The sequence below is a fragment of the Chelonia mydas genome, chromosome 1 (assembly GCF_015237465.2).
Source record: "Chelonia mydas isolate rCheMyd1 chromosome 1, rCheMyd1.pri.v2, whole genome shotgun sequence".
Lineage (NCBI taxonomy): Eukaryota > Metazoa > Chordata > Testudines > Cheloniidae > Chelonia > Chelonia mydas.
In genome coordinates, this window is record NC_057849.1 from 51,242 (window position 1) to 76,118 (window position 24,877).

General features: G+C 47.4%; 1 protein-coding gene across 6 annotated transcripts in view; it reads right to left on the reverse strand.

Annotated features, from left to right (window-relative positions):
* LCMT2 (leucine carboxyl methyltransferase 2) overlaps positions 1 to 24,877 on the reverse strand; it is a 69,195-nt gene that overhangs the window by 39,400 nt on the left and 4,918 nt on the right. For 2 of the 6 annotated variants that reach the window (XM_037904078.2, XM_037904333.2), the window contains exons 2-10: positions 24,713 to 24,837; positions 21,648 to 21,729; positions 21,107 to 21,287; positions 19,915 to 20,071; positions 19,258 to 19,447; positions 18,572 to 18,679; positions 17,839 to 17,929; positions 4,549 to 4,806; positions 4,130 to 4,360 (exon numbers count right to left, since the gene is read on the reverse strand). In XM_037904078.2, coding sequence (XP_037760006.1) covers positions 4,130 to 4,360; positions 4,549 to 4,806; positions 17,839 to 17,929; positions 18,572 to 18,679; positions 19,258 to 19,447; positions 19,915 to 20,071; positions 21,107 to 21,287; positions 21,648 to 21,729; positions 24,713 to 24,837 — 1,423 coding nt within the window. Of the gene's footprint in view, positions 1 to 4,129; positions 4,361 to 4,548; positions 4,807 to 17,838; positions 17,930 to 18,571; positions 18,680 to 19,257; positions 19,448 to 19,914; positions 20,072 to 21,106; positions 21,288 to 21,647; positions 21,730 to 23,294; positions 23,349 to 24,712; positions 24,838 to 24,877 lie in introns of all 6 variants that reach the window. The other 4 variants (XM_037904412.1, XM_037904151.2, XM_037904274.1 and 1 more) reach the window with 4 other exon arrangements.

The following is a 24,877-nucleotide window of genomic DNA, read 5'->3' on the forward strand; positions in this document are numbered from 1 at the left end:
GCGTGTCCTACCAGGTATAATTCGCAGCAGTTGTGTGCGTGTCCTATCAAGTATAATTCGTAACACAGGGGAGGAGGCAGAAAAGAGGTGGGACAGGGGTGGGGATTTGGGGAAGGGGTTGGAATGGGGGCAGGGAAGAGGTGGGAAGAAGCAGGGCCTCATGGTAGGGGTGGAGTCAGGGCGGTGGGGGGGGGGGGCTTTTGTACCTTTATATGAAAAGGTGTCAGTGATGCGGCTCTAGGGCCAATGTACTAGTCCTCATGTGGCCCTCATAGTTATTTGAGTTTGAGATCCCTGGTCTAGCTCAATCTGTTTAGCTTAACACTGTAAGGAATGCTTTCCAATGTGCACTACTTTGCATTTATGAACATTGAATTACATCTGCCATTTTGTTGCCCAGTCACCTAGTTTCGAGAGATCCTTTTGTAGCTCTTCGCAGTCTTCCTGGGACTTAACTATTGTGGCAGAGCTCCTACCTTGTCCCCATGGGTCCCATGCTTCCAGGCGGTTTATGCTAGCCTCAGAGGCTCACTGCAACCCTCCACGGAGCCCTTCTCTCTCTAGGGCTGGGGTTACAGTCTACTGAGCCCTTTTCATCATAAGCCAGCAAGGAGGTTGGTGAGAGAATTCCCCTAGGCTCTGTTGTCCCTCTCAAAGGCTAGGAGGTATGCCTCTACATTATCCTCCTGCATCATTTTCTACAGCCAATTGATGGCCCATATGATCTGCATCCCATCATGGACGCGGTTCAGCTCTGTAAGGACCTTTACCTGGTTTACCAGTTTCTGCAACATAGCCCGGTCTTGAGCAGCCTGGTCCATCAGCAGGCAATTAGTCTCTTGCTGCAGCCGTACTGCCTCCTGTTGGGTGGCTGCCTAGACACGGGTAGCCTCCTGCTGGGCCACCGTGGCTTGTATCAGTGCCCGCACTAGCTCATCTATTGTGGTGGTGGTGGGGGGGAACCCTCTTTTTTTTTTTTTTTTTTAAAACCACCCTTCTTCCACCATGCTGTGCACCTAATCCCACTCTTGACGCCAGTTGTGGCAAAGCTCCTACCTTGTCTCAGTGGTTCCCGCGCTTCCAGGCGGTTTATGATAGCCTCAGAGGCTCACTGCAACCCTCCACAAAGCCCTTTTCTCTCTAGGGGATTGGGCCAAAAAGAAATCTGATGAAGTTCAATAAGGACAAGTGCAGAGTCCTGCACTTATGATGGAAGAATCCCATGTACCGCTACAGACTAGGGATCGAATGGATAGGCAGCAGTTCTGCAGAAAAGGACCTAGGGGTGACAGTGAACGAAAAGCTGGATATGAGTCAACAGTGTGCCCTTGTTGCCAAGAAGGCCAATGGCATTTTGGGATGTATAAGTAGGGGCATAGCGAGCAGATCGAGGGACGTGATCGTTCCCCTCTATTCAACATTGGTGAGGCCTCATCTGGAGTACTGTGTCCAGTTTTGGGCCCCACACTACAAGAAGGAGATGGAAAAAAACGTCCAGCGGAGGGCAACAAAAATGATTAGGGGACTGGAACACATGACTTATGAGGAGAGGCTGAGGGAACTGGGATTGTTTAATCCGTGGAAGAGAAGAATGAGGGGGGATTTGATAGCTGCTTTCAACTACCTGAAAAGGGGTTCCAAAGAGGATGGATCTAGACTGTTCTCAGTGGTAGCAGATGACAGAACGAGGAGTAATGGTCTCAAGTTGCAGTGGGGGAGGTTTAGGTTTTTCACTAGGAGGGTGGTGAAACACTGGAATGCGTTACCTAGGGAGGTGGTGGAATCTCCTTCCTTAGAAGTTTTTAAGGTCAGGCTTGACAAAGCCCTGGCTGGGATGATTTAGTTGGGGATTGGTCCTGCTTTGAGAAGGGGGTTGGACTAGATGACCTCCTGAGGTCCCTTCCAACCCTGATATTTTATGATTCTAGGGCCAGGGTTACAGTCTACTGAGCCCTTTTCATCATAAGCCAGCAAGGAGGTTAGTTAGAGAACTCCCTCAGTCTCTGTTGTCCCTATGGGCTTATTCAAGAACAGTTTAGCCTCCTGTCCTGACAGGGGCCTGTCTTCCCCTCCCAAGAGGTGTTTCTGTAGTGGCGGGTTGGGGGGAACCCGGGCCCGCCCTCTACTCTGGGTTCCAGCCCAGGGACCCTAGTGGCAGCAACGGTTGGCAGCCGACCTTTCACCGCCAGAGCTGCTACACTTCCCTGGGCCACTTCCCCCCAGCTCTACCACTTCTCTTTCTTAACGCCTTCTTCACCCTTACCTTAGGGCTCCCTTTTCCTTCCAGTGGTTTGAGGGTGTCTTCATTACTCAGCCCTTCAGCCGCACTTCCTTTCCTCTGGCTCCCTTTTCCTTCCCCCGGCCAGACCGGAGTGAGCTCTTTTACAGTATCAGAGGGGCCTTAGAGTCAGGTGTTCACATTAAAGACCTCACCTAACTCTTTGCAGGTTAGAGTCAGGTGTTCACATTAGCCTAACGGCCTCACCTGTTAGAATGTCATAGCAAACATTTATATTGTATACACCAGTGTAATTAAATAACCCATCAAACGAGTAAGAAGCCTTGAGTAATACAAATGAAGAACTTTAATGGGAAAATGCTAATTTTTCTGCATTTGAAGGCAAGTAGTGATTGTGTGGGATGATGAAAGACTCTCAATGCATTGCTCTCTCTCAACCCTCAAAGAAAGAGCCCAGGTGGGTAGTGATCTAGTCAACTTGTTTTCTGAAAGAAGAAGCTATAAGTATGGATACAAAGGAAAAAATTTCACCCTCTGAACAGTTTGGAGTCTAACAGGGCAGAATAACTGAAGGAGAAGACTGAGATTCCCCCTAGTTATTCTGGATACCCCTGAGAGACTGTTGGGAAACTGGCAGATACTACGTTTCTGCTACCATTTGGAGTTATAGACTATGACTCACCTGTACATACTTTTTACCTACTTTAACCTCTCAATAACGCTCATTCCTTTTTCTTAGCTAATAAACCTTTAGTTAGTTTACTATAGAATTGGCTGCCAGCGTTGTCTTTGGTGTGAGATCTAGGATGCAAAATTGACCTGGGTGAGTGACTGGTGTCTTAGGACTGGGTGTAACCTGGAATATTGTGTGATTTTTGGTGTAAGTGACCATTTATCACACAGCCCAGCTTGCCTCTGTGGCAAGACAGACTGTCCCTGCCAGTCTAAGGGGACTTTCTGTGACTCCATTATAAGACTATTATAGTACTTTAGGAGTTCACATTTGGTAACGGGTTGGTGAAATCTAATTATATAACATACCCCTAGTTTGGAGTGTCTGCTCTGCTTTTGATAGTCTGCCCTGAAGAAGCGGCGAAGAGTCCTGTGGCACCTTATAGACTAACAGATGTATTGGAGCATAAGCTTTCGTGGGTGAATACCCACTTCATCAGCTGCATGAAGAAGGCACTCACGGTTGTGAGCTACTCAAGGCAGCATGACACTGGTGTCCACATTTCAAAAAAGATGTTGAAAAACTGGAGCAGGTGCAGAGAAGAATCACAAAAATTATTCATAGGGCTGCACAAGTGCCTTACAATGAGAGACTTAAGATAAACATACTGAGCTCTTTATCAAAAACAAGTTTGAGAGGTTACTTGATTACACTGTATAGATACCTTCATGGGGAGAAAATAATGGGTGTTGAATGGCTTGTCAGTCTAGCAGAGAAAGGCAGAACAAGAACCAATCACTGGAAGTTGAAGCCAGACAGATTTAAATAGAATTAAGACACAAACTTCTAACAGTGAAGGTGATTGGAACAAACTACCAAGGAAAGTGATGGATTCTCCAACACTTGGACTCTCTATATCAAGACTGTCTCTCTCTTTCTGAAATATATGCTCTAGTTCAACTGATAGTTATTGTGGGAGATGGAGGAATCTGCATCTTGGTAACATTCACTAGATAAAATTATATGGCCTGCATTATACAGGTCAGACAAAATTACCATAATTATTCCTTCTGGCCTCAAAATCTATGAACAGGACAAGGCTAGCCCATGTGTCTGGGGATTTCTATATCCTCAGGTACTTGTACAGCCCATCTCCCTGTCATAACTAAGCATTCTTCCCCCACTGACTGAGGAAATTCTCTTTTTGGCCCTTTTACCTTGGCACGTCACTTCGGTTGTAGTATGTCTCCAGCGCGATGAGGCTAGGTCCTCAGCAGACTGTGGGCTCACAAGTTCCACCACTACACAATCTGGGTCTGAGGCAGTCATGGATTCAGGAAACCTTAGCCAAAGGATCCCCAAATCTGCATTCGTTGGGGACATTCGCCCTCCCACTGCCAGGGCCTGGCTTCCAGAAACACACGTCACAGTATGGAACAACCGTCCACCTGCAGAGAGAGAACACCAAGATTCAGATTGATACCTCTCAGGAAGACTGAGGGTTACCAGACCAAAGGCTTCAATCCCCTCTACCCTTCACTGCTGAGCACAGTACAAATCTCCCCCTCCCCCTCTGGGGTTACCCCATTAATATTAGAGATCTCTGCATGTGCTCCACCCTAGGTGGAGAACGCACCCCAGGTGTTACCAGGCTTTTCCATTCTCACGCTTCCAACTCGCCAGTTGTCTTCGTGTCTGATTAGGACATGGAAATCTCTTAGGCGGCAGTGTCGTCCATCCTGCTCCCCGAAGCCTCCAGTAGTGAGGACCACATGTGGTTTGATAAGTACAGAGCGGTGGCCATACCGCCTCAGGCCAGCAATTTCAGAATCTATTGTGCACACAGATGCAGAGATGCTACCAGCAACTCTGAGAGGGTCATCAGCAGAGAAAGCTGCAATCCAAAGAGAATCAGACTGAGGTATAGGGGTTTGTTTGCAGCAGTGCCCCATACATGACACATACAAGAACAGAGATTACCCTCTAACCAGAAAAAAGTGAGAGCTCAAATTCTTCCACTTATCAAAGAGAATGAGAGGTGACTTGATTATAGTATGTAAGTACCTTCACGAGGGGAAAATAGAACAAGAACCAATTACTGCAAGCTGTTATGAAGCAAATTCAAATAGAAATATGACACATCATTTTTAATGGTGAGGGTCATCAGCCATTGGAACAAACTATCAAGGGGGTGGTGGATTCTGCATCTCTTGTGATCTTCAAACTCAGATTAATCCCTTTCTGGATGTTGCTTTAGTCAAACAAAAGATTTTTGTGCTTGATACTGGAGTAACTTGCTGAAATTTTCTGGCCTGTGTTATACAGGAGGTCAGATCAGATGATCTAATGCTCCCTTCTGCCTTCTAAATTTATGAATTATCAAAAGTTTGGGAACAAAACTGATGCTGTACACACAGCAATGCCATACTGTATGTGTCAGGACGACACCCCATCATAGGCAGAGGAGGGTAAATTAGTTCAATTAACCTTATATGCTGCACCTGGAGCCAGGGATCAATTAAATATTAATAGATGATGAAAATCAGCTCGGAAGGAGCAGGTTGGGCCTGTATAAAGGGATGAAACTGAGAAAAGAAAGGGGCCACAGGGGAAATAGCTTGCAGTCACTCCCTGGAAAAAGGGAGATTTGTTTGGGGCTACAGGGTCTGGCAAGAAATCAAAGAGGGGAAGTTTGGGATGATAAACTGGGGGGGGCTAGGGCGGAAATAGAGAAGGGAAGTAGGAAGGAGTCCAAGGAAATAACAGGGTCAGGTAGCCAACAGACCATAGTTATAGGATATAAGGTCTCTGGGCTGGAAGTCAGAGTAATCGGTGGGCCCAGGTTCCCCTCCCAGCCACTGGGAAAAGGCAAAGGACCTGTCACTGGATCAGAAGACTGCCTGGGACAGCATGCGGACAGCTGATCCAGTGGGATCTATAAAGCGGGAGGACTATGAGCTACCTGGCTGGACACCTGAGTCATGAAGAGGGAGTTCCACGAGTCCTGGAGAGCGAGGGGGGATGCAGTGTGAGGAGGGCATCTGACCTAAAAGCCAATAATCCCCAGGGGCAGCCAAAAGGAGGTGCCCCAACAGTGAATGACCCACATAACATTGTGCAAGAACTGTGGTCCATCTAGCCCAGTATCCAGTCTCTTTCTGAATGCTGCTAAGTCCTTGGTCTCAATGAGATCCTACGGCCAGAGCCGTCCCTAGGGTACAGAGAATAGGGGAGACCTCTCCGGGCCGGTGTGATTGGCTGGCACAATCGGTCCCGGAAGTGATGGATTCGTCACTTCCGCCCCGGGCCCCGAACTCCCCTAGGGACGGCCCTGCCTATGGCAATGAGCTTGACTGTTCTAATTGCTTTAGAATCTTTATGGTTAATCAGATTGAAATTTGATATACCTCATGAAAGTGGAGGGTAGAGTCAGTGATTCAAATTTGGGGCCATTTGACCAAGGGGTTTCTGAGATTCAAGCCCTAGTAAAAACCCTGCTTTTCTTAAAGTTGACATGTTCTGGCAATGTTTTTTGTTCACAGATCATCACACCAGGGGTCTCAAATATTCAAGGGCTCCCCAACAAAGTGCATAACATGCACCAGCCCCTTGGGGGAAATCAAATTAAAATTTATTTGAAAGTTTGCTTCTTCCATCAGGCAAGATAAAGCTCATGCACCTATTCACATGCCTAATGGATTACACGGAGCATGCACAGACAGAGAAATTAACAAGATGTTTAGCCTTTAAAGTTTCATACCAGCTGGATAGCTCACGGGTATAAGCAATAGTCCTTTGAACCTGACCCAGCCAGTGTCAGTTTGAGTTCCACCTTGTGCAAAAATTTAGAAAAGGTTGAAAGGTATATTGCTAAAATCTTTTTCGGTCATGGTTGGGGGTTTTTTGTGTTGTATTTTTAATTTTGGGACTAGTAATTAAAGGGTGTCTGTAAAAAAAAATTAGATATGCAAATGCTTGCTGGCAGGAAAGGGCATTTTAGGGGGTGGAAGAGCAGGGGAAATAGAGTGACAGGGGTTTGGGAGCAGCATCGAGGGGAAAGGGATAAACGGAGGTGGATGGTAGTGGGAGTGGGGGAAAACGGGGTGGGGGAGAACAGGGGCAGAGGTGCCTGTCAGCCCTACACTCCTTCTGTGTGTGTGGGTGGGTGTCACGATCAGAGAATCTGTGCCCCTCTCCCTATCCCTTGCCATTAGCTGAGATCTGGGGGTTCCTGCTCCCTGGGGGTGACTGAGCCCTGCCGCTGTGTGCGCGCGCCATGATTTGAGATATCTGGGGGGGATCCTGCCAATCCAGGAGGATCTGACTCCCCTTCATGTCCCCCCTCATGGGAGCTAGGTTCTGGGGTTCTGAGCCCCACTCCCCAACCTCACTTCATGGGAGCTGGAATCTGGGGTACTTTGTCCTTTATAGAAGATACAAAAATTTTGCAGACAATACAAAATTACTCAAAATAGTTAAGTTCAAAGCAGACTGTGGTTAGGGTTTCCTCCCCACTCTGAACTCTAGGGTACAGATGTGGGGACCCGCATGAAAGACCCCCTAAGCTTATTTCTACCAGCTTAGCTTAAAAACTTCCCCAAGGCACAAATCCTTCCTTCTCCTTGGATGAGTACTGCTGCCACCACCAAGTGAGTTAGACAAAGATTCAGGAAAAGGACCACTTGGAGATCCTGTTTCCCTAAAATGTCCCCCCAAGTCCCTTCACCCCCTTTCCTGGGGAGGCTTGAGAATAATATACCAATCAAATAGGTAAACCAGATGAGCACAGACCAGACCCCTGGGTTTTTAGGACACTAAAAACCCCTATCAGATTTTTAAAAACAAAACTTTATTATAAAGAAAAAAAGTAAAAGAAGCACCTCTGTAAAATCAGGTTGTAAGGTAATTTTACAGGGTAATCAGATTCAAAACACAGAGGATTCCCCTCTAGGCAAAACTTCAAAGCTACAAAAAACAGGGATAAACCTCCCTCTTAGCACAGGGAAAATTCACAAGCTAAAACAAAAGATACTCTAATGCACTTCCTTGCTATTACTTACTGTTTCTGTAAGTTTAGATGTATCATTCAGTAGGAGATAGATTACTTGCTTGGTCTCTCTCTTTGTCTCCAGAGAGAACACCCAAGCCCAAAACAAAAACCTTCCCCCACAGATTTGAAAGTATCGTCTCCACTTATTGGTCCTTTTGGTCAGGTACCAACCAGTTTATTTGAGCTTCTTAACCCTTTACAGGTAAAGGAGGGATTTTATGCTACCCTTAGCTGTATGTTTATGACAACTGTGAAGAGTTACAAAAGGATCTCAAAAAGAACATGAGTACTTGTGGCACCTTAGAGACTAACAAATTTATTTGAGCATAAGCTTTCGTGAGCTTCAGCTCACTTCATCGGCTGTATTCAGTGGACTCTCACAAAAGGATCTCACAAAACTGAGTGACTAGGCAAGAAAGTGGCAGATGAAATTCAGTGTTGATAAATGCAAAGTAATGCATATTAGAAAACAGAACGATGGGTCTAAATTAGCTCAAGAAAGATGTTGGAGTCATCGTGGACAGTTATCTGAAAATATCCGCTCAGTGTGCAGCAGCAGGCAAAAAAGCTAACTGTGTGAGGACTCATTCGGAAAGGGATAGATAATAAGACAGGAAATATCATAATGGCACTATACAAATCCATGTTTAAAACAAACAAAAGGAAGTACTACTTAACAAAACACACAGTCAATCTGTGGAACATGTTGCCAGGGGATGTTGTGAAGGCCAAAAGTGTAACTGAGTTTAAAACAGAATTAGATACATTCATGGAGGATAAGGCCATCAATGGATATTAGCCAAGATGGTCAGGAACCCAACCCAATGCTCTGGTGTCCCTAAACCTCTGACTGTAGGAAGCTGTGAATGGACAACAGGGACGGATCACTTGATCTCTTGCAAACCAGCTGAGCAGCGAACAGCAGAGCAGCTAACAAAAGGAGTTTGCCTGGGATCTGCCTGAGAGGAGGTACGCTAAGGGCTGCATTAAGGAGACTGTGTTGGTGAGTATCTGAGTGTTTGTTGTGAGGACATTGTGACTGTGTGCTGTGTGCTTTATTGGTTGTTTGAAAAGGGCGGGAACTGGGTGTGCTTTGTTCCAGGTGAGCCTTAAGTGGGCCTGACTGCATAAAAAGCCAGTCAGTTGCGAACCAGCTGAGCAGCTAACAAAAGGAGTTTGCCTGGGAGTTCGCCTGGGGAGAGCCCACTGAGGCTTACATCTTGCCGGATTCTCTGAGTAATTACTACAACTCCTGAGGAAGCTCGTAGAAGGAAGGTAATATGGATGGAGGGTGTTCAGCTGTTGTGACCTGTACTGGATGTGCTATGTTTGTCTTTCTTCCACAGGACAGATGCGACTTTGTTTGTACGAAGTGCAAGCTGGTCTCCATACTGGAAGAGAAGGTTCAAGGTCTGGAGCAACAGGTATCGACCCTGCGTTGCATAAGAGAAACTGAAGATTTCCTGGACGGATGTCAGGATAGGCTTCTACAGGCACAAGGTTCTGAAGATTCAGAGCAGGCTGCACATCGGGGACAGAAGGATGGTGAAGAAATTTGGCATCATGTGACCTCCAGAAGAAAAAGGGGAACGTCCATGTACCAGCAGGGCAGAAACAGGTAAGTAACCGTTTTCATGTTCTCTCCACAGGTACTAATGCGGAGAGTGGACCAGATGATACGTCTGAGGGAAGGGAGCAGAAGGAGACTCCGCCGATTGGAAGGCATGGGATGCACTGTCCTAGGGTTGGGGTTCCACGACCACCGCTCCCAAGAGGAGGCGGGTGGTGGTGGTCGGGGACTCTCTCCTCAGGGGGACTGAGTCATCTATCTGCCGCCCCAACCGGTAAAACCGAGAAGTCTGCTGCTTGCCAGGAGCTAAGATTCGCGATGTGACGGAGAGACTGCTGAGACTCATCAAGCCCTCAGATCGTTACCCCTTCCTGCTTCTTAACGTGGGCACCAATTATACTGCCAAGAATGACCTTGAGCGGATCACTGCGGACTACGTGGCTCTGGGAAGAAGGATAAAGGAGTTTGAGGTGCAAGTGGTGTTCTCGTCCATCCTCCCCGTGTAAGGAAAAGGCCTGGGTAGAGACCGTCGAATCGTGGAAGTCAACGAATGGCTACGCAGGTGGTGTCGGAGAGAAGGCTTTGGATTCTTTGACCATGGGATGGTGTTCCAAGAAGGAGGAGTGCTAGGCAGAGATAGGCTCCACCTAACGAAGAGAGGAAGAGCATCTTTGCGAGCAGGCTGGCTAACCTAGTGAGGAGGGCTTTAAACTAGGTTCACCAGGGGAAGAAGACCAAAGCCCTGAGGTAAGTGGGATACCGGGAGGAAGCACGAGCAAGAGCGTGTGAGAGGGGAGGGCTCCTGCCTCATAGTGAGAAAGAGGGGCGATCAGCAGGTTACCTCAAGTGCCTATATACAAATGCACGAAGCCTGGGAAACAAGCAGGGAGAACTGGAAATCCTGGCACAGACAAGGAATTATGATGTGATTGGAATAACGGAGACTTGTTGGGATAACTCACATGACTGGAGTACTGTCATGGATGGATATAAGCTGTTCAGGAAGGACAGGAAGGGCAGAAAAGGTGGGGGAATTGCACTGTATGTAAGAGAGCAGTATGACTGCTCAGAGCCCAAGTATGAAACTGCAGAAAAACCTGAGAGTCTCTGGATTAAGTTTAGAAGTGTGAGCGACAAGGGTGATGTCATGCTGGGAGTCTACTATAGACCACCAGACCAGGGGGATGAGGTGGACGAGACTTTCTTCCGACAACTCGCAGAAGTTACTAGATCGCAGGCCGTGGTTCTCATGGGAGACTTCAATCACCCTGATATCTGCTGGGAGAGCAATACAGCGGTGCACAGGCAATCCAGGAAGTTTTTGGAAAATGTAGGGGACAATTTCCTGGTGCAAGTGCTGGAGGAACCAACTAGGGGCAGAGCTCTTCTTGACCTGCTGCTCACAAACCGGGAAGAATTAGTAGGGGAAGCAAAAGTGGATGGGAACCTGGGAGGCAGTGACCATGAAATGGTCGAGTTCAGGATCCTAACACAAGGAAGAAAGGAGAGCAGCAGAATACAGACCCTGGACTTCAGAAAAGCAGACTTTGACTCCCTCAGGGAACTGATGGGCAAGATCCCCTGGGAGAATAACATGAGGGGGAAAGGAGTCCAGGAGAGCTGGCTGTATTTTAAAGAATCCTTATTGAGGTTACAGGGACAAACCATCCCGATGTGTAGAAAGAATAGTAAATATGGCAGGCGACCAGCTTGGTTTAACAGTGAAATCCTTGCTGATCTTAAATACAAAAAAGAAGCTTACAAGAACTGGAAGATTGGACAAATGACCAGGGATGAGTACAAAAATATTGCTCGGGCATGCAGGAGTGAAATCAGGAAGGCCAAATCACATCTGGAGTTGCAGCTAGCAGGAGATGTTAAGAGTAACAAGAAGGGTTTCTTCAGGTATGTTGGCAACAAGAAGAAAGTCAAGGAAAGTGTGGGCCCCTTACTGAATGAGGGAGGCAACCGAGTGACAGATGATGTGGAAAAAGCTAATGTACTCAATGCTTTTTTTGCCTCTGTCTTCACGAACAAGGTCAGCTCCCAGACTACTGCACTGGGCAGCACAGCATGGGGAGGAGGTGACCAGCCCTCTGTGGAGAAAGAAGTGGTTCTGGACTATTTAGAAAAGCTGGACGTGCACAAGTCCATGGGGCCGGATGCGTTGCATTCGAGAGTGCTAAAGGAGTTGGCGGATGTGATTGCAGAGCCATTGGCCATTATCTTTGAAAACTCATGGCGATCCGGGGAAGTCTCGGATGACTGGAAAAAGGCTAATGTAGTGCCCATCTTTAAAAAAGGGAAGGAGGAGGATCCTGGGAACTACAGGCCAGTCAGCCTCACCTCAGTCCCTGGAAAACTCATGGAGCAGGTCCTCAAGGAAACAATTCTGAAGCACTTAGAGGAGAGGAAAGTGATCAGGAACAGTCAGCATGGATTCACCAAGGGCAAGTCATGCCTGACTAATCTAATTGCCTTCTATGACAAGATAACTGGCTCTGTGGTTGAAGGGAAAGTAGTGGACGTGTTGTTCCTTGACTTTAGCAAAGCTTTTGACACGGTCTCCCACAGTATTCTTGCCAGCAAGTTAAAGAAGTATGGGCTGGATGAATAGACTATAAGGTGGATAGAAAGCTGGCTAGATTGTCAGGCTCAATGGGTAGTGATCAATGGCTCCATGTCTAGTTGGCAGCCGGTATCAAGTGGAGTGCCCCAAGGGTCGGTTTTGTTCAATATCTTCATAAATGATCTGGAGGATGGTGTGGATTGCTCCCTCAGCAAGTTTGCAGATGACACTAAACTCGGAGGACAGGTAGATACGCTGGAGGGTAAGGGATAGGATACAGAGGGACCTAGACAAATTGGAGGATTGGGCCAAAAGAAATCTGATGAGGTTCAACAAGGACAAGTGCAGACTCCTGCACTCAGGACGGAAGAATCCCATGCACCGCTACAGACTAGGGACCAAATGGCTCGGCAGCAGTTCTGCAGAAAAGGACCTAGGGGTTACAGTGGACGAGAAGCTGGCTATGAGTCAACAGTGTGCCCTTGTTGCCAAGAAGGCCAATGGCATTTTGGGATGTATAAGTAGAGGCATTGCCAGCAGATCGAGGGACGTGATCGTTCCCCTCTATTCGACACTGGTGAGGCCTCATCTGGAGTACTGTGTCCACTTTTGGGTCCTACACTACAAGAAGGAGATGGAAAAATTGGAAAACGTCCAGCGGAGGGCAACAAAAATGATTAGGGGACTGGAACACATGACTTATGAGGAGAGGCTGAGGGAACTGGGGATGTTTAGTCTACGGAAGAGAAAAATGAGGGGGGATTTGATAGCTGCTTTCAACTACCTGAAAGGGGGTTCCAAAGAGGATGGATCTAGACTGTTGTCAGTGGTAGCAGATGACAGAACAAGGAGTAATGGTCTCAAGTTGCAGTGGGGGAGATTTAGGTTGGATATTAGGAAAAACTTTTTCACTAGGAGGGTGGTGAAACACTGGAATGCGTTACCTAGGGAGGTAGTGGAATCTCCTTCCTTAGAAGTTTTTAAGATCAAGCTTGAGAAAGCGCTGGCTGGGATGATTTAATTGGGGATCGGTCCTACTTTGAGCAGGGGGTTGGACTAGATGACCTCCCGAGGTCCCTTCCAACCCTCATATTCTATGATTCTATGAAAACATGCACGACCTTTATACATGCACTTAAAATATTAACATCCTACTTACTGAATCACAGCGAATTACGGCTTGACCTAGAGGCCTTGTGGGTCTCCATCCTGGTCGTAAGTCTTTGGAAATCTGGTTGATATGTTGTCAAGGTGGTGTGGAGGAGCTCGGTCAGAGGTTTCGATTTTACAAACTTCATCATGGAGTACAGCGATTCACAGCAGTATGTTGTGCTGAAAACTAAAATGAGTCGCACACTCGTCTTCTTGAGTTAGTCTACTTCCTTTTGGGCACTTGCTTCTAGAACATGATTGCAGACTGTGACTTACACATTACCTTTAGAGCCTGATCCTCCTGGAGTTCCAATAGTTCCATTTCTACAGTAGATCTTTCTGTAACCATGGTTTTGGGGAATCGGACAGCCATTGTTGTTCACATCAAGCATGAATGGGTTTATAAGAAAGGCGAAGCAGGATCTCAACTTCTGCAAGTTTTCAAACTTGCCCCCAAAATCATCAAGCAGACCTTGTAATTTACCTCTGTATTCCTCATGTTTATGATCTTCTACTTCAAATTCAGGTAATGTGTTTACCCTACTCTTGAGATGGGGAAAGTGGTTGAACTGTCTTGACACTATGTCTCTCTGCAGAAGCTTTAACTTATTCTAGAAGCTGAAGACTGTTTGAGTAAGGTCAGAAATAATCTTATCCTACCCTTGGAATGCCAAGTTGAGTTTGCGCAGATGTTGCATAATATCAGTGAAAAACATCAGATCCTACATCCATTGCTCATCTTTCAGATGTGGATAGGACTTTTCCTTTTCTTCAAGGGAAGCATTAATAGGTTCCAACATTCCACAAGCCTATATAAGACATTGCTGGTTGATAACCACCCCACAATACAGTAGAAAGAGACGTTGTTAGGTACTCTTCAAGATCCAGCTCTTTGATTAAATTTTTGAACTGCTGATGAGTCTTCCCATTCACGTGGATGAAACTGACAATTTCTATGACCATTTTCATACTTGAAATATCTGCCTGTGAGATGTTCATGATGGATGATGCAAGAAACAGGGAAAAACTCCAGAAATTTGGGATTGCTTTTCAAGAATATGATAAGGCCTACTTTTTTTCCCCACCATTACAGGTGCTCCATCCATTGCAACGCTGACGAGTTTATCCAGCGGTATATCAGCATGTGTAAATGCTTTGTCAAGTGCATTCTTTACGTCAATACTGCAGGTTGTTTCTTTTAGCGCCATTGAGTTCAACATTTCTTCTTTCGCAATTACATCCACGGAAACATAGCGAACAAATATCGTTAGTTGTGGTTTATCTTGTATATCTGTGGATTTTTCAACAACTAGACTGAATGCTAGAGAATTCTTTAGATTGTTTTGCAGCTTGCTTGCAACATCAGCACTGATCTGGGAAATATGGCTCTCCATAGTGTGGTGCAAAATTTAAATTTGCGTTATTAGTTGAAGTTTTTTGTTAGTTGCATCCAAAATTGCAACCACTTCTGCAATATTCTTCTTAAATTCCCCATCACAATATGGATGTTTAGCACGAGCGATATTCCATGACATAACAAAATTAACTTCAGTCATTGTGTCAGCTTCCTTACTGAATGCCAAAACTAGTGTCTGTTGACTGTTTAGGCGTAATTTTAATGTGGTTAGCTTGTTTTTCCTTAATTCTGATTCAGGAAGGTATTTAGATGAAAAGTTATTGTGATTCATTTCGTAGTGACATTTCAAGTTGCTTGCTTTGTAGTGAGTGAGCAATGCATTGCAGATAAGGCACAGGGGTTTGCCATCTTTAACAGTGAATGCAAAATCTTCCTCCAATACTGGCTTAAAACTTTGGTTTTCTTCTTCATACTTGCATTTCTTACCATTTTGAAGATGTCGTTAGAAAATAGATATTCAGGCCTGCCTGTAAAGGCCTATACTTTAAGAACTTAGGTGTATTTTTAGCACTTAGCTAGTTATAGAGGTATAAGAAACAAAATCACAAATCCGCCTGTGTATGGGCCTTCTCTCACCAAGATAGTCTGAGGCCTTGTGCAGGGGTAGCCATAAGCTCGGAAGCGTATAGTCACATCCTCACATTCCAAACCAGTCACATTGAAATAAGGTGGTATTGGGCTGTTAGGAAGATGATCCTTTCCTGATAGTGCCCACCACCACCAGATAAAGAAACAGATCTTAAGATGGTTAAAGAAAACTTAGTTTGATAGCATCTTTTCTGGCAAGAAATCACTTATCAATGGTTGTGAAACTCTCATTTCTGTATTGTTTTATCTTTATGGCCCCCACTTTTCTATTGTGAATCTGTCTGGTTCTCTAATTGTTTCTGTCTGCTGTATAATTAATTTTGCTAGGTGTAAGTTAATTGAGGTAGTGAGATATAATTGCAAAAAGAAAAGGAGTACTGGTGGCACCTTAGAGACTAACAAATTTATTTGAGCATAAGCTTTCGTGAGCTACAGGTCACTTCATCAGATGCATGAAGTGAGCTGTAGCTCATGAAAGCTTATGCTCAAATAAATTTGTTAGTCTCTAAGGTGCCACAAGTACTCCTTTTCTTTTTGCAGATACAGACTAACACGGCTGCTACTCTGAAACCTGAGATATAATTGGTTAGAGAATTATGTTACAATATGTTAGGATTGGTTAGTTAAATTTCAGTAAAATGATCGATTAAGGTATAGCTGAGAATATTACTATATAAACTGGGGTCAAACAGGAAGCGGGTGGGAAATTGGAATCATGCTTGCTGGAAATTAACCCCAATAAACATTGCATTGTCTGTACTTCGGACTTCTGGTCTTTTGCTGCTTGCTGTCTGCGTGACAAGAACCAGGGAAGTGGCAGGGTGAAGGGAAAGCCCTCTAACAATTGTCATCCACAAAATTAACACAGGGTTAACACTTAAATCTAAAACTATTCAAATGTGACTTACGAACAGTAAACACAGTCTGTATTCTGCAGATGCAGGGAGATCATTTGCATACAAGGTCCACACAGCGCAACATCTGAATACAGAATGATGCTATTTCCTTGTACAATGCGCATGTGCAAATTTCTCTATCAGCCTCACTCTCATGCTATTGGGTTCACCAGGGTTTAAATTCTCTTGAATTATTTCCTGGAGGCCCGAGCACCATTCCTCTGCCTACCAGATTCGGGAGGTGGGGGAAGCGCGGACCTTCAGCCCCGCAGGAGGCCCCGGGCCTTCAACCCCATGGGGCAGAAGCCTCTCCCCAACGTGGGGTTAAAGCCCTGAGCCCCACCACATGGCAGAAGCCCGAGCTCCCAACCCCTAGTCTAGTAAGCAGAAAATGGTCTGGGGGCTGCACAAGCCGCACTTTAACAGTAAAAAAGCCGCATGCAGCTCATGAGCCGCGGTTTGGCCAAGCCTGCTATATATAATAGAGAGAACAGGATGGCCTACAGGGCCTTGTGGGGAGGCAGAAGAGAGAAAATCAGAGACACGGAGTCTAAAGAATGCCACAAATGAGCAGTGGGTGGGAGGGGGGAGTTGCAGCCATCATCCAGAATAACTCAAAACTAGGAGAGTGTAACAACCTGAAGGAATGAAAAGCTCTCACCGCTCAGTCCCACTGAGCCAGGACACCAACATCGCAGGGTGCAAATATGACCTCAGTGCTACTGTCAGTGCTACTGCCACTCTGAACTCTGGGGTACAGATGTGGGGACCCGCATGAAAGACCCCCTAAGCTTATAGTCTACCAGCTTAGGTTAAAAACTTCCCCAAGGCACAAATTCCTTTCCTTGTCCTTGGACAGTATTGCTGCCACCTCCAAGTGAATTACACAAAAATTCAGGGAAGGGTCACTTGGAATCCCTATCCCCACAAGCCCCTTCACCCCCTTTCCTGGGGAGGCTTGAGAATAATATATCAACTAATTGCCTTAACAATTTGAGTACAGACCAGACCCTCTATCTTCAGGACACTAAAATCAATCAGGTTCTTAAAAGAAGAACTTTATTATAAAGCAAAAAGTAAAAGAATCACACCTGCAAAATCAGGATGGAAGGTAACTTTACAGGATAATAAAAAGATTTAAAACACAGAGGACTCCCCTCTGGACTCAGCTTCACAATTACAAAAACAGGAATAAAACTACCTTTGTAGCATAGGAAAATTCACAAGCTAAAACAAAAGATAACCTAATGCATTTCCTTGCCTACTTACAATTTCTGCGATTTTAGATGGATCATTCCAGGTATATTTTCAGGAGATGATGTACCTGCTTGGTCTCTCCCTCCATCCAGAGAGGGAACAAACAAAGAGAGCCACAAACAAACTCTCCCTACCCAGATTTGAAAGTATCTTCTTTTCTCATTGGTCCTTCTGGTCAGGAGCCAACTAGGTTATTTGAGCTTCTTAACCCCTTACTGGTAAAGCGATTTAGTACAGCTGCCAAGGAGGGATTTTATGCTACCCTTCTCTCTATATTTATGACAGCTACAGATTGCAAAGTCATCATTAGCAGGAAGGCTGGAGAGGTCTACTCAGATGGCAGAATCTCATGTGCTCTTTCTGGAGAAAGGCTATACCCCTGGATCTTTTCAGAGGCCTGTGCCAGTGAGAGTCAGTTCATATTTACCTGGCATCTTGGAGAACAGAGGAGTCCAGGCAAGCTCTTTCCCCTTCGATGCAGCCAGGATAAAGTAATGTGAACATTTCAGGTGCCATTCCTGCAGCAAGCCAGAAGAGAGAAACTCAGATCTTTGCAGCAGTGATGGTGGGGAGTGGGGCACTGAGGGATGTAGGGGAAGGGATGCAGGCCCACAGCAGATGGAGACAAGGTTAACCTGTTAGATTCCCAACCCTATTAAAAATGATGCCAAAGTCTCCAACAAAGCACCAGGAAAGCTCTCCTTTTTCCTGTCTCTGGTGCAGAGACCGCACTGTTGTAATCCGGGCACTTTACCTTAGGTCTGGTCTTGAGCCCACTTGAAGACTGAAGCTAGGGCAGAGGCCCACTCAGGAAGTAAGCTGCAGCACTGGGGCCTGCACTGACTTCTGGGAAGTTTAGGGAACTGGGTCTGACTCTGCCCATGGGATGGGGCCTGTGCAGCCAGCTGTGGGACAGGAGGCAGGCAGTCACTGAAACATATATTAAAAGGCCAGAACATCTGCTGCCTGCCCCAGCTTCATGGGCAGCTTCCCTGCAGGCTCAGTGTTAACTGGGTCTCAGATTCCCAGGGCCTCTTCTGTTTACCCAGTAACACCTATATCCCCAGCAGCACCTGTGCAGCCAGCCCCATGACCACCAGGGAAGCTACAGCCCCTTAAAGCCAGGCCCCTGGTGTAAGAAAGAAAAGGGGTAAAGTTACCTCATATTCATCAAAGGGCTCCAGAGCCTTCACTCTCCGTCGCTCATCTTCGGGGATAAAGCTGGCATAGAACTCATTCATATCAATGATACTGCACTCGGCCCATCCCTAAAACAGAGACCCACATTCCCTCAGGGAGAAAGCCACAACCCGCTCCACTCCCTCACAGCAGGGGCTTCACTCCCCCAGTGACAGACACAACCTGCTCCCAATTCTAAAACATATTCAAACTGGCAGTGCTGGCCAGATTCCCACACAATTGGCTGGCCTGAACATGGACAGCTCAATCCCCATGGTGGGGGCATACCTCCTGTCTCCAGGATTCACACTGCAGCAAATGCCCCATCCTGAGCATGTTGCTGTGACTAGCTCAGAGTCGACACTCATTGTACCCCAGCTAATAGGCCCTAAACTTGTGGGATCCTCCGAGGGATGCAGCTTCACCACAATAAGCAGTGTACTAGCTCCTGCATGGAGAGAGCTGTCAGACAAGAGAAGGTGCTCTAAGAGACTGGGCATGGGGAGAGGAGGCCATGTGGCTGCTGGAGTGGATAGTGCCTCTTATCCCTGGCCTGGTTCTGACCAACCCACACCAAAGCCCAGTGGGATCATCCCTGCCTTCTGAAGTTATGTTCTGTCCCAGATGGCTCAGAACCCACACCTGCTCCAGGACCATAACCACCTACCCGCTGGAGAAAGCGTCTCCTCTGCGCCTCACAATTGGGATACTGGGCTAGGGTGTGCAGCACAGAGTTCAGCCGGCTGAAGTGCTGCTGCATGATGCGACCAAAGGGGTCCTCAGGGTGCATCTGCTCATAGACCACAAACTGTGCACAGGGGAAATGCTGAGCTGCCCACTGGATCAAAGCATCCGACCTATCAAAGCCACAGGCAGAGGAGAGAAATTGAGAAGGCTGTGGCCCCAGCAGAGATGGGAACAGGCACCAGGAACCTTTCTACAGATCCACAGACGGTGCCAATGGAGATGATTCTTCTGTTTGGAGGGAAGTGTGCTGAGCAGAGAAGCATCTGGTGCTGGGAAGCTGCAAGAGCCCTCCCCCAGCTGCCCAGAGGGCTCTAGGAGCTGCCAGAATCCAAAGCCATTCCCATTTGAGATGTAGTTCTGCAGATTACCTACTTAATGAAGGGATTTACCCCATGGCAGCTCTAACTAAGTAGCTGCCAGTGGCTTCCACAGTTCACCCAGGGAACAGCCAAAAGGCACCAGATATAGGTCTCCAGGACCAGACTTTCCACTCTCAGACCTTCTCCACATACTAATACTGTCCTCACTGCACCCACTTAGGCACCTAGCTAACAGGGAAGAGAGTGAGCCAACCAACCTGCTGATCTCCATGTAAGCGAGCACCACTTCTGCTAAAAGCATGGTGGGAACCTCAGGGTCCAGGCCTGCCTCCTTTAGGGCTTGCTCCAGCTTAGACAGCTCAGATAAATCCACTCCCAGCAATTTATAATCCTCCACAGAAAAGCTCATGGCTCCTGGGGGAAAACAATCAAGACACCCTCATTACAACACTGACCCCTTGCTAATATGCTGGCAGCAGCAGGAGTGACAGGAACACCCACATGAGAGACAACCCACTCTCAACAGTGTCCCCACCCCCACTGACAGCATGTGGGGGCAGAAGCTTAGTTCCCTCTAAGCTGCGCAACAGCCTATTAAGCGCCACACAGGCGCTCAGGGATGTGGCAGAGAGAGGCGCCCAGCCCCGGACGTGCTGCAGCAGGAAGAGGCGCCCCGTTCCCAGCCCCGGACCTGCTGCAGCGGGGAGAGGCACCCCTCCCCCAGCTCTGGACCTGCTGCAGTGGGGAGAAGCGCCCCTCCCCCAGCCCCGGACCTGCCCTGGCCTGGACCTGCTGTGGCCGGGGGAGAGACACCTCTCCTGCCCCAGCCCAGGTGCTGCTGTGAGAAGAGAGAGCTGGGGGGAGTCCTCTCTCCCCACTGTAGCCCCAGGGCAGCCTGCATCCCAAACCCCTCATCCCTGGCCCCATCCCAGAGCCCGCACCCCCAGCTGGAGACCATACCCCCCACTCCGACCCTCTGCCCCAGCCCTGAGCCCCTCATCCTTGCCCCACCTCAGAGCCTGTACCCACAGCCAGGGTCCTCATCCCCCCACACCCCAAACCTCTGCCCCAGCCCTGAGCCCCCTCCCACACTCCAAACCCCTCGACCCAACCCCCGCCACATGAATTTTGTTATGTGCACCAATATGGAGGTGATGTGTCACACATCACCTCCATATTGCTGTACATAACAAAATTCATTTCACACATGTGTGGGAAAAATTAGAGGAAACACTGGGCAGGAGACTGGGAAAACCCATGCCACAGACTCCCATCACTAATAGGCCACAGAGGGACAATGTCAAGAATGATCTGCAAAAGGCCAAGGAAACTTACAACCAGTGTATTCCCAGTATCCCTTGTGGAAACTCCACCTACATACTCTGCCTCTGCATCAGATGACAGGTAAGTTGCATTCTGGCTAGCCTGCTGCAGCCAGAAATGTCATACCTGATTCTCTCCCTCCAACTCCTCCCACGACCATGGCCAGGTTCTCCGTACCCTTGATCAGAGCAGCTTTCCGGCTTGCCACACTTGGGAAATCTACCTCATACACCACAGTGCAACTCAGAAGACCCACAGCCTTTAGGCGGAAATACAGGGAGTCAAAGCCAGCACCAAAAGAAAGGATCTGCGGGGAGGGGGAGAGAATGTTATTTAACTCCAGCAGCAGCCTGGCTATTTGCAGGGCACAAAGCACTAGAGTATGTAGGTGCCAACATCCATGGGGCATTAGCCTAGCGTGGCAAACCCCCAGTAGTAGGAACATGTACACAGACAGTGCCCCCCTCCCAAGGATTTTGTCTCCTCTGCCCAGGCTCCAAGAACAAAAGTGGGCACTAATGGTGCCAGTCTTATATACCCATCTGTGCCTTCCTGGGAAGGGATGACAGGAGATATGCCACACTAATGCAGACCACAGACCCCAAGGAGGTCTCCCCAGACCCACAATGGGAGCTCAGGCCCTGCACTCCTCCCCCAGAGAATTCACCTGTCTCCTGGGGTGGCCTTGACTCTGGAGCAGAAACTCTCGCACACAATGATCCACAGCTCGGGCCCGGACATAGTAACCCCTAGGAAATAAAATCCAACTGTTGTATCCAGATTTCCCCTTTCACTCAAAAACGCCACACTCCCCTTCTCGTGGGAACTTCACTCCCTTCTTTCAGAACCCATTCCTTTCCCAAAAGGCCTCATTCCCTCCTCCTCTACTTCACACCTCTGTGATTCCCCTGTGCTGCAGAACAGCATGCGTAGCCCATTCCTGCTACTCTAGTCCCTGAAGTGGAGTAGGCAGTCCGGAGCTTGATTCCTCTAATAGAATCATAGGATATCAGGGTTGGAAGGGACCTCGGGAGGTCATCTAGTCCAACCCCCTGCTCAAAGCAGGACTGATCCCCAACTAAATCATCCCAGCCAGGGCTTTCTCAAGCCTGACCTTAAAAACCTCAAAGGAAGGAGATTCTACCACCTCCCTAGGTAACGCATTCCAGTGTTTCACCACCCTCCTAGTGAAAAAGTTTTTCCTAATATCCAACCTAAGTCTCCCACACTGCAACTTGAGACCATTACTGCTTGTTCTGTCCTCTGCAACCACTGAAAACAGTCTAGATCCATCCTCTTTGGAACCACCTTTCAGGTAGTTGAAAGCAGGTATCAAATCCCCCCTCATTCTTCTCTTCTGCAGACTAAATAATTCCAGTTCCCTCAGCCTCTCTTCATAAGTAATGTATTACAGTCCCCTAATAATTTTTGTTGCCCTCCGCTGGATGCGTTCCAATTTTTCCATATCCTTCTTGTAGTGTGGGGCCCAAAAGTGGACACAGTACACCAGATGAGGCCTCACCAATGTTGAACAGAGGGGAATGATCGTGTCCCTCGATCTGCGGCAACGCCCCTACTTACACAGCCCAAAATGCAGTTAGCCTTCTTGGCAACAAGGGCACACTGTTGACTCATACCCAGCTTCTCGTCCACTGTAATCCCTAGGATTTCACTTCTCGTCCACTGTAATCCTTTTCCGCAGAACTGCTGCCGAGCCATTCAGTCCCTAGTCTGTAGCAGTGCATGGGATTCTTCCACCTTAAGTGCAGGACTCTGCACTTGTCCTTATTGAACCTCATCAGATTTATTTTGGCCCAATCCTCTAATTTGTTTAATTTGTCTTTCCCCTTTGCTGTCTCCAGTTGGTAAACGTGCTTCTCACAGTCCGGCAGCTACCACTGTCCTTTCTTCCCAAGGCCACTCCAGGCCTACTGAGGACATGGAGGGTCCAGGAGGAGGGCAGAGCTAGTAGCTGAGCAGTTGGGAAGTATGTCCAGGATGTCCTCTGAAGTGAAATGGCCCATTCATTACCACTGGTGTTCTCCTCCCCCATCTCCTAGACTCAGCATTACGGGCCTGTGGCCTGCACCAAGCATTCCTATTCCCAGCTCCCAGCACAGATCCAGTCAATTGTGCCTAATGCTGGAAATCAGTGGGCCTCTTCTGGCATAGAACTGATTCATCCTGACCAGGACTCCCATCCCATCCTCTCTGGTGTCATTTTCACCACGACAGCTAGACCCTCCCACATAAGCCTCTACTATACCAGGCAAAAGAAAGACTGAGAGCAACATGCATAGCACACAAAACTCACTAGAGGAGGATTTGAACTCTTCATCCTTTGATTTAAGGAGCAGTGTCTGTTCCCCTAAGGATTCAAATGAGTAAATCACAAAAGAGCTGCTAAGGAAACTACCTGTAAGCAGTGGTGCTAAAGTTTTATAGAGCTGTAAGTTTTGAAATATTTCTAAACTCGGACAATCCAGTGATATAAATTTTATGAAAGTTAATAGCCTTCTTCCCTAGACCTTTGGAAAAAAAGTTTAACTGTGATGGGGTGTCCACACCACATGAGCCCTGAGCATGGTAATGTGTGCCAGAAAGGACCAATTAACCTTCTATGCTGCAGGGGAACCAGACACTGATAAGGTCTAGTGGCAGATGAAGCACAGCTGAGGGAAGGAGCAGGGATAGGAGCATAAAGCCAGGAAGTGAGAGAAGGAGGGGGTGACAGGGATGACTTCTGCAGTCACTCACTAGAGGAAAAGAGAGTTGGCCAAGGTCAAGGAGTAAATCCAGAGACAGGATAAGCCTTGGATCCTGCCCTGGACTAGGAAATTTGACAAGTGGTTAAGAAGGTGAAGTAGCCACAGAGAGGGGCAGAAGCTCCAGTTGTAAACCCATAGATATGCCAAGGAGATAAAGAGATGGAGCAGGAAAGAGCCCAGAGAAACAGCAACAGGGTCTGAGACTTAGCAGACCTAGGTTGCTAGTTTCAGGGTCCCTGGGCTAGAACCACAGTAGCAGATGGGTCCAGGTTCCCCTACCAGCCACTGCAAAAATGGCAAACAAACTGGAGCTGGAACAGAAGATTGCCTGAAACAGCATAAGGACAACTTGTCCGGTGGGACTTTGTTACCTCAGAACTGGAGGACTATACAGTGACTTGGCTAAAGGGACGAGTCATGAAGAAGGAGCACCCTGAGTCCCGGAGAGAGAGAGAGGCCACAGCACAAGCAACCAAAAGAAAGGGGTGTGAAATGGGTGCAAGGGCTAATTCCCAAACCTAGCCATAAGAAGGTGCACCTGCAGTGAGTGGAACCCTGTTACACCATCTGAAAATTTTAAAACCCATCTTTGGCGGGAGCCTATATTTCAGGAACTCCATTTCCAAATGGCACTAAAATTGCACCCTAATGTATACTTGTGCCCCTGTTATTGCACAGTAATGTTTAGGACAATCTCACTGCACACATGGATCTTAGAACACTCAGAAATGTTACCTCTTAACATTGAGCATAGCTTTCTGCTCAATCATGACAGTGCATTTCCCTTATTAAAAAAAAGAATGACCAAGACTGAAGGCCAGGCTATGATTTACTGACAATAGAGACCAATGGAAGTTCTACCCACAAAATAAAACCAATCACAGCAATCCCCCCTGCCACTAAGTATCAGTAGCCCCTCCCAAAGGATAGCAAGAACCAAATCAAACCAAAGCCCATTCCTCACCAATGAATCAGCGGCGCTCGTCTGCATCTCTTGGTAACGAAGTACTGTAGGAAGCCATCCTGGATGTAGCCAAGAGCAGCGGTGGAGCATTTACTGACAATACTGCTGTCGTTAGTGCCCTGAATCTGAACAGGGAACAAGAAGGACTGCTCACTCACAGTCTGC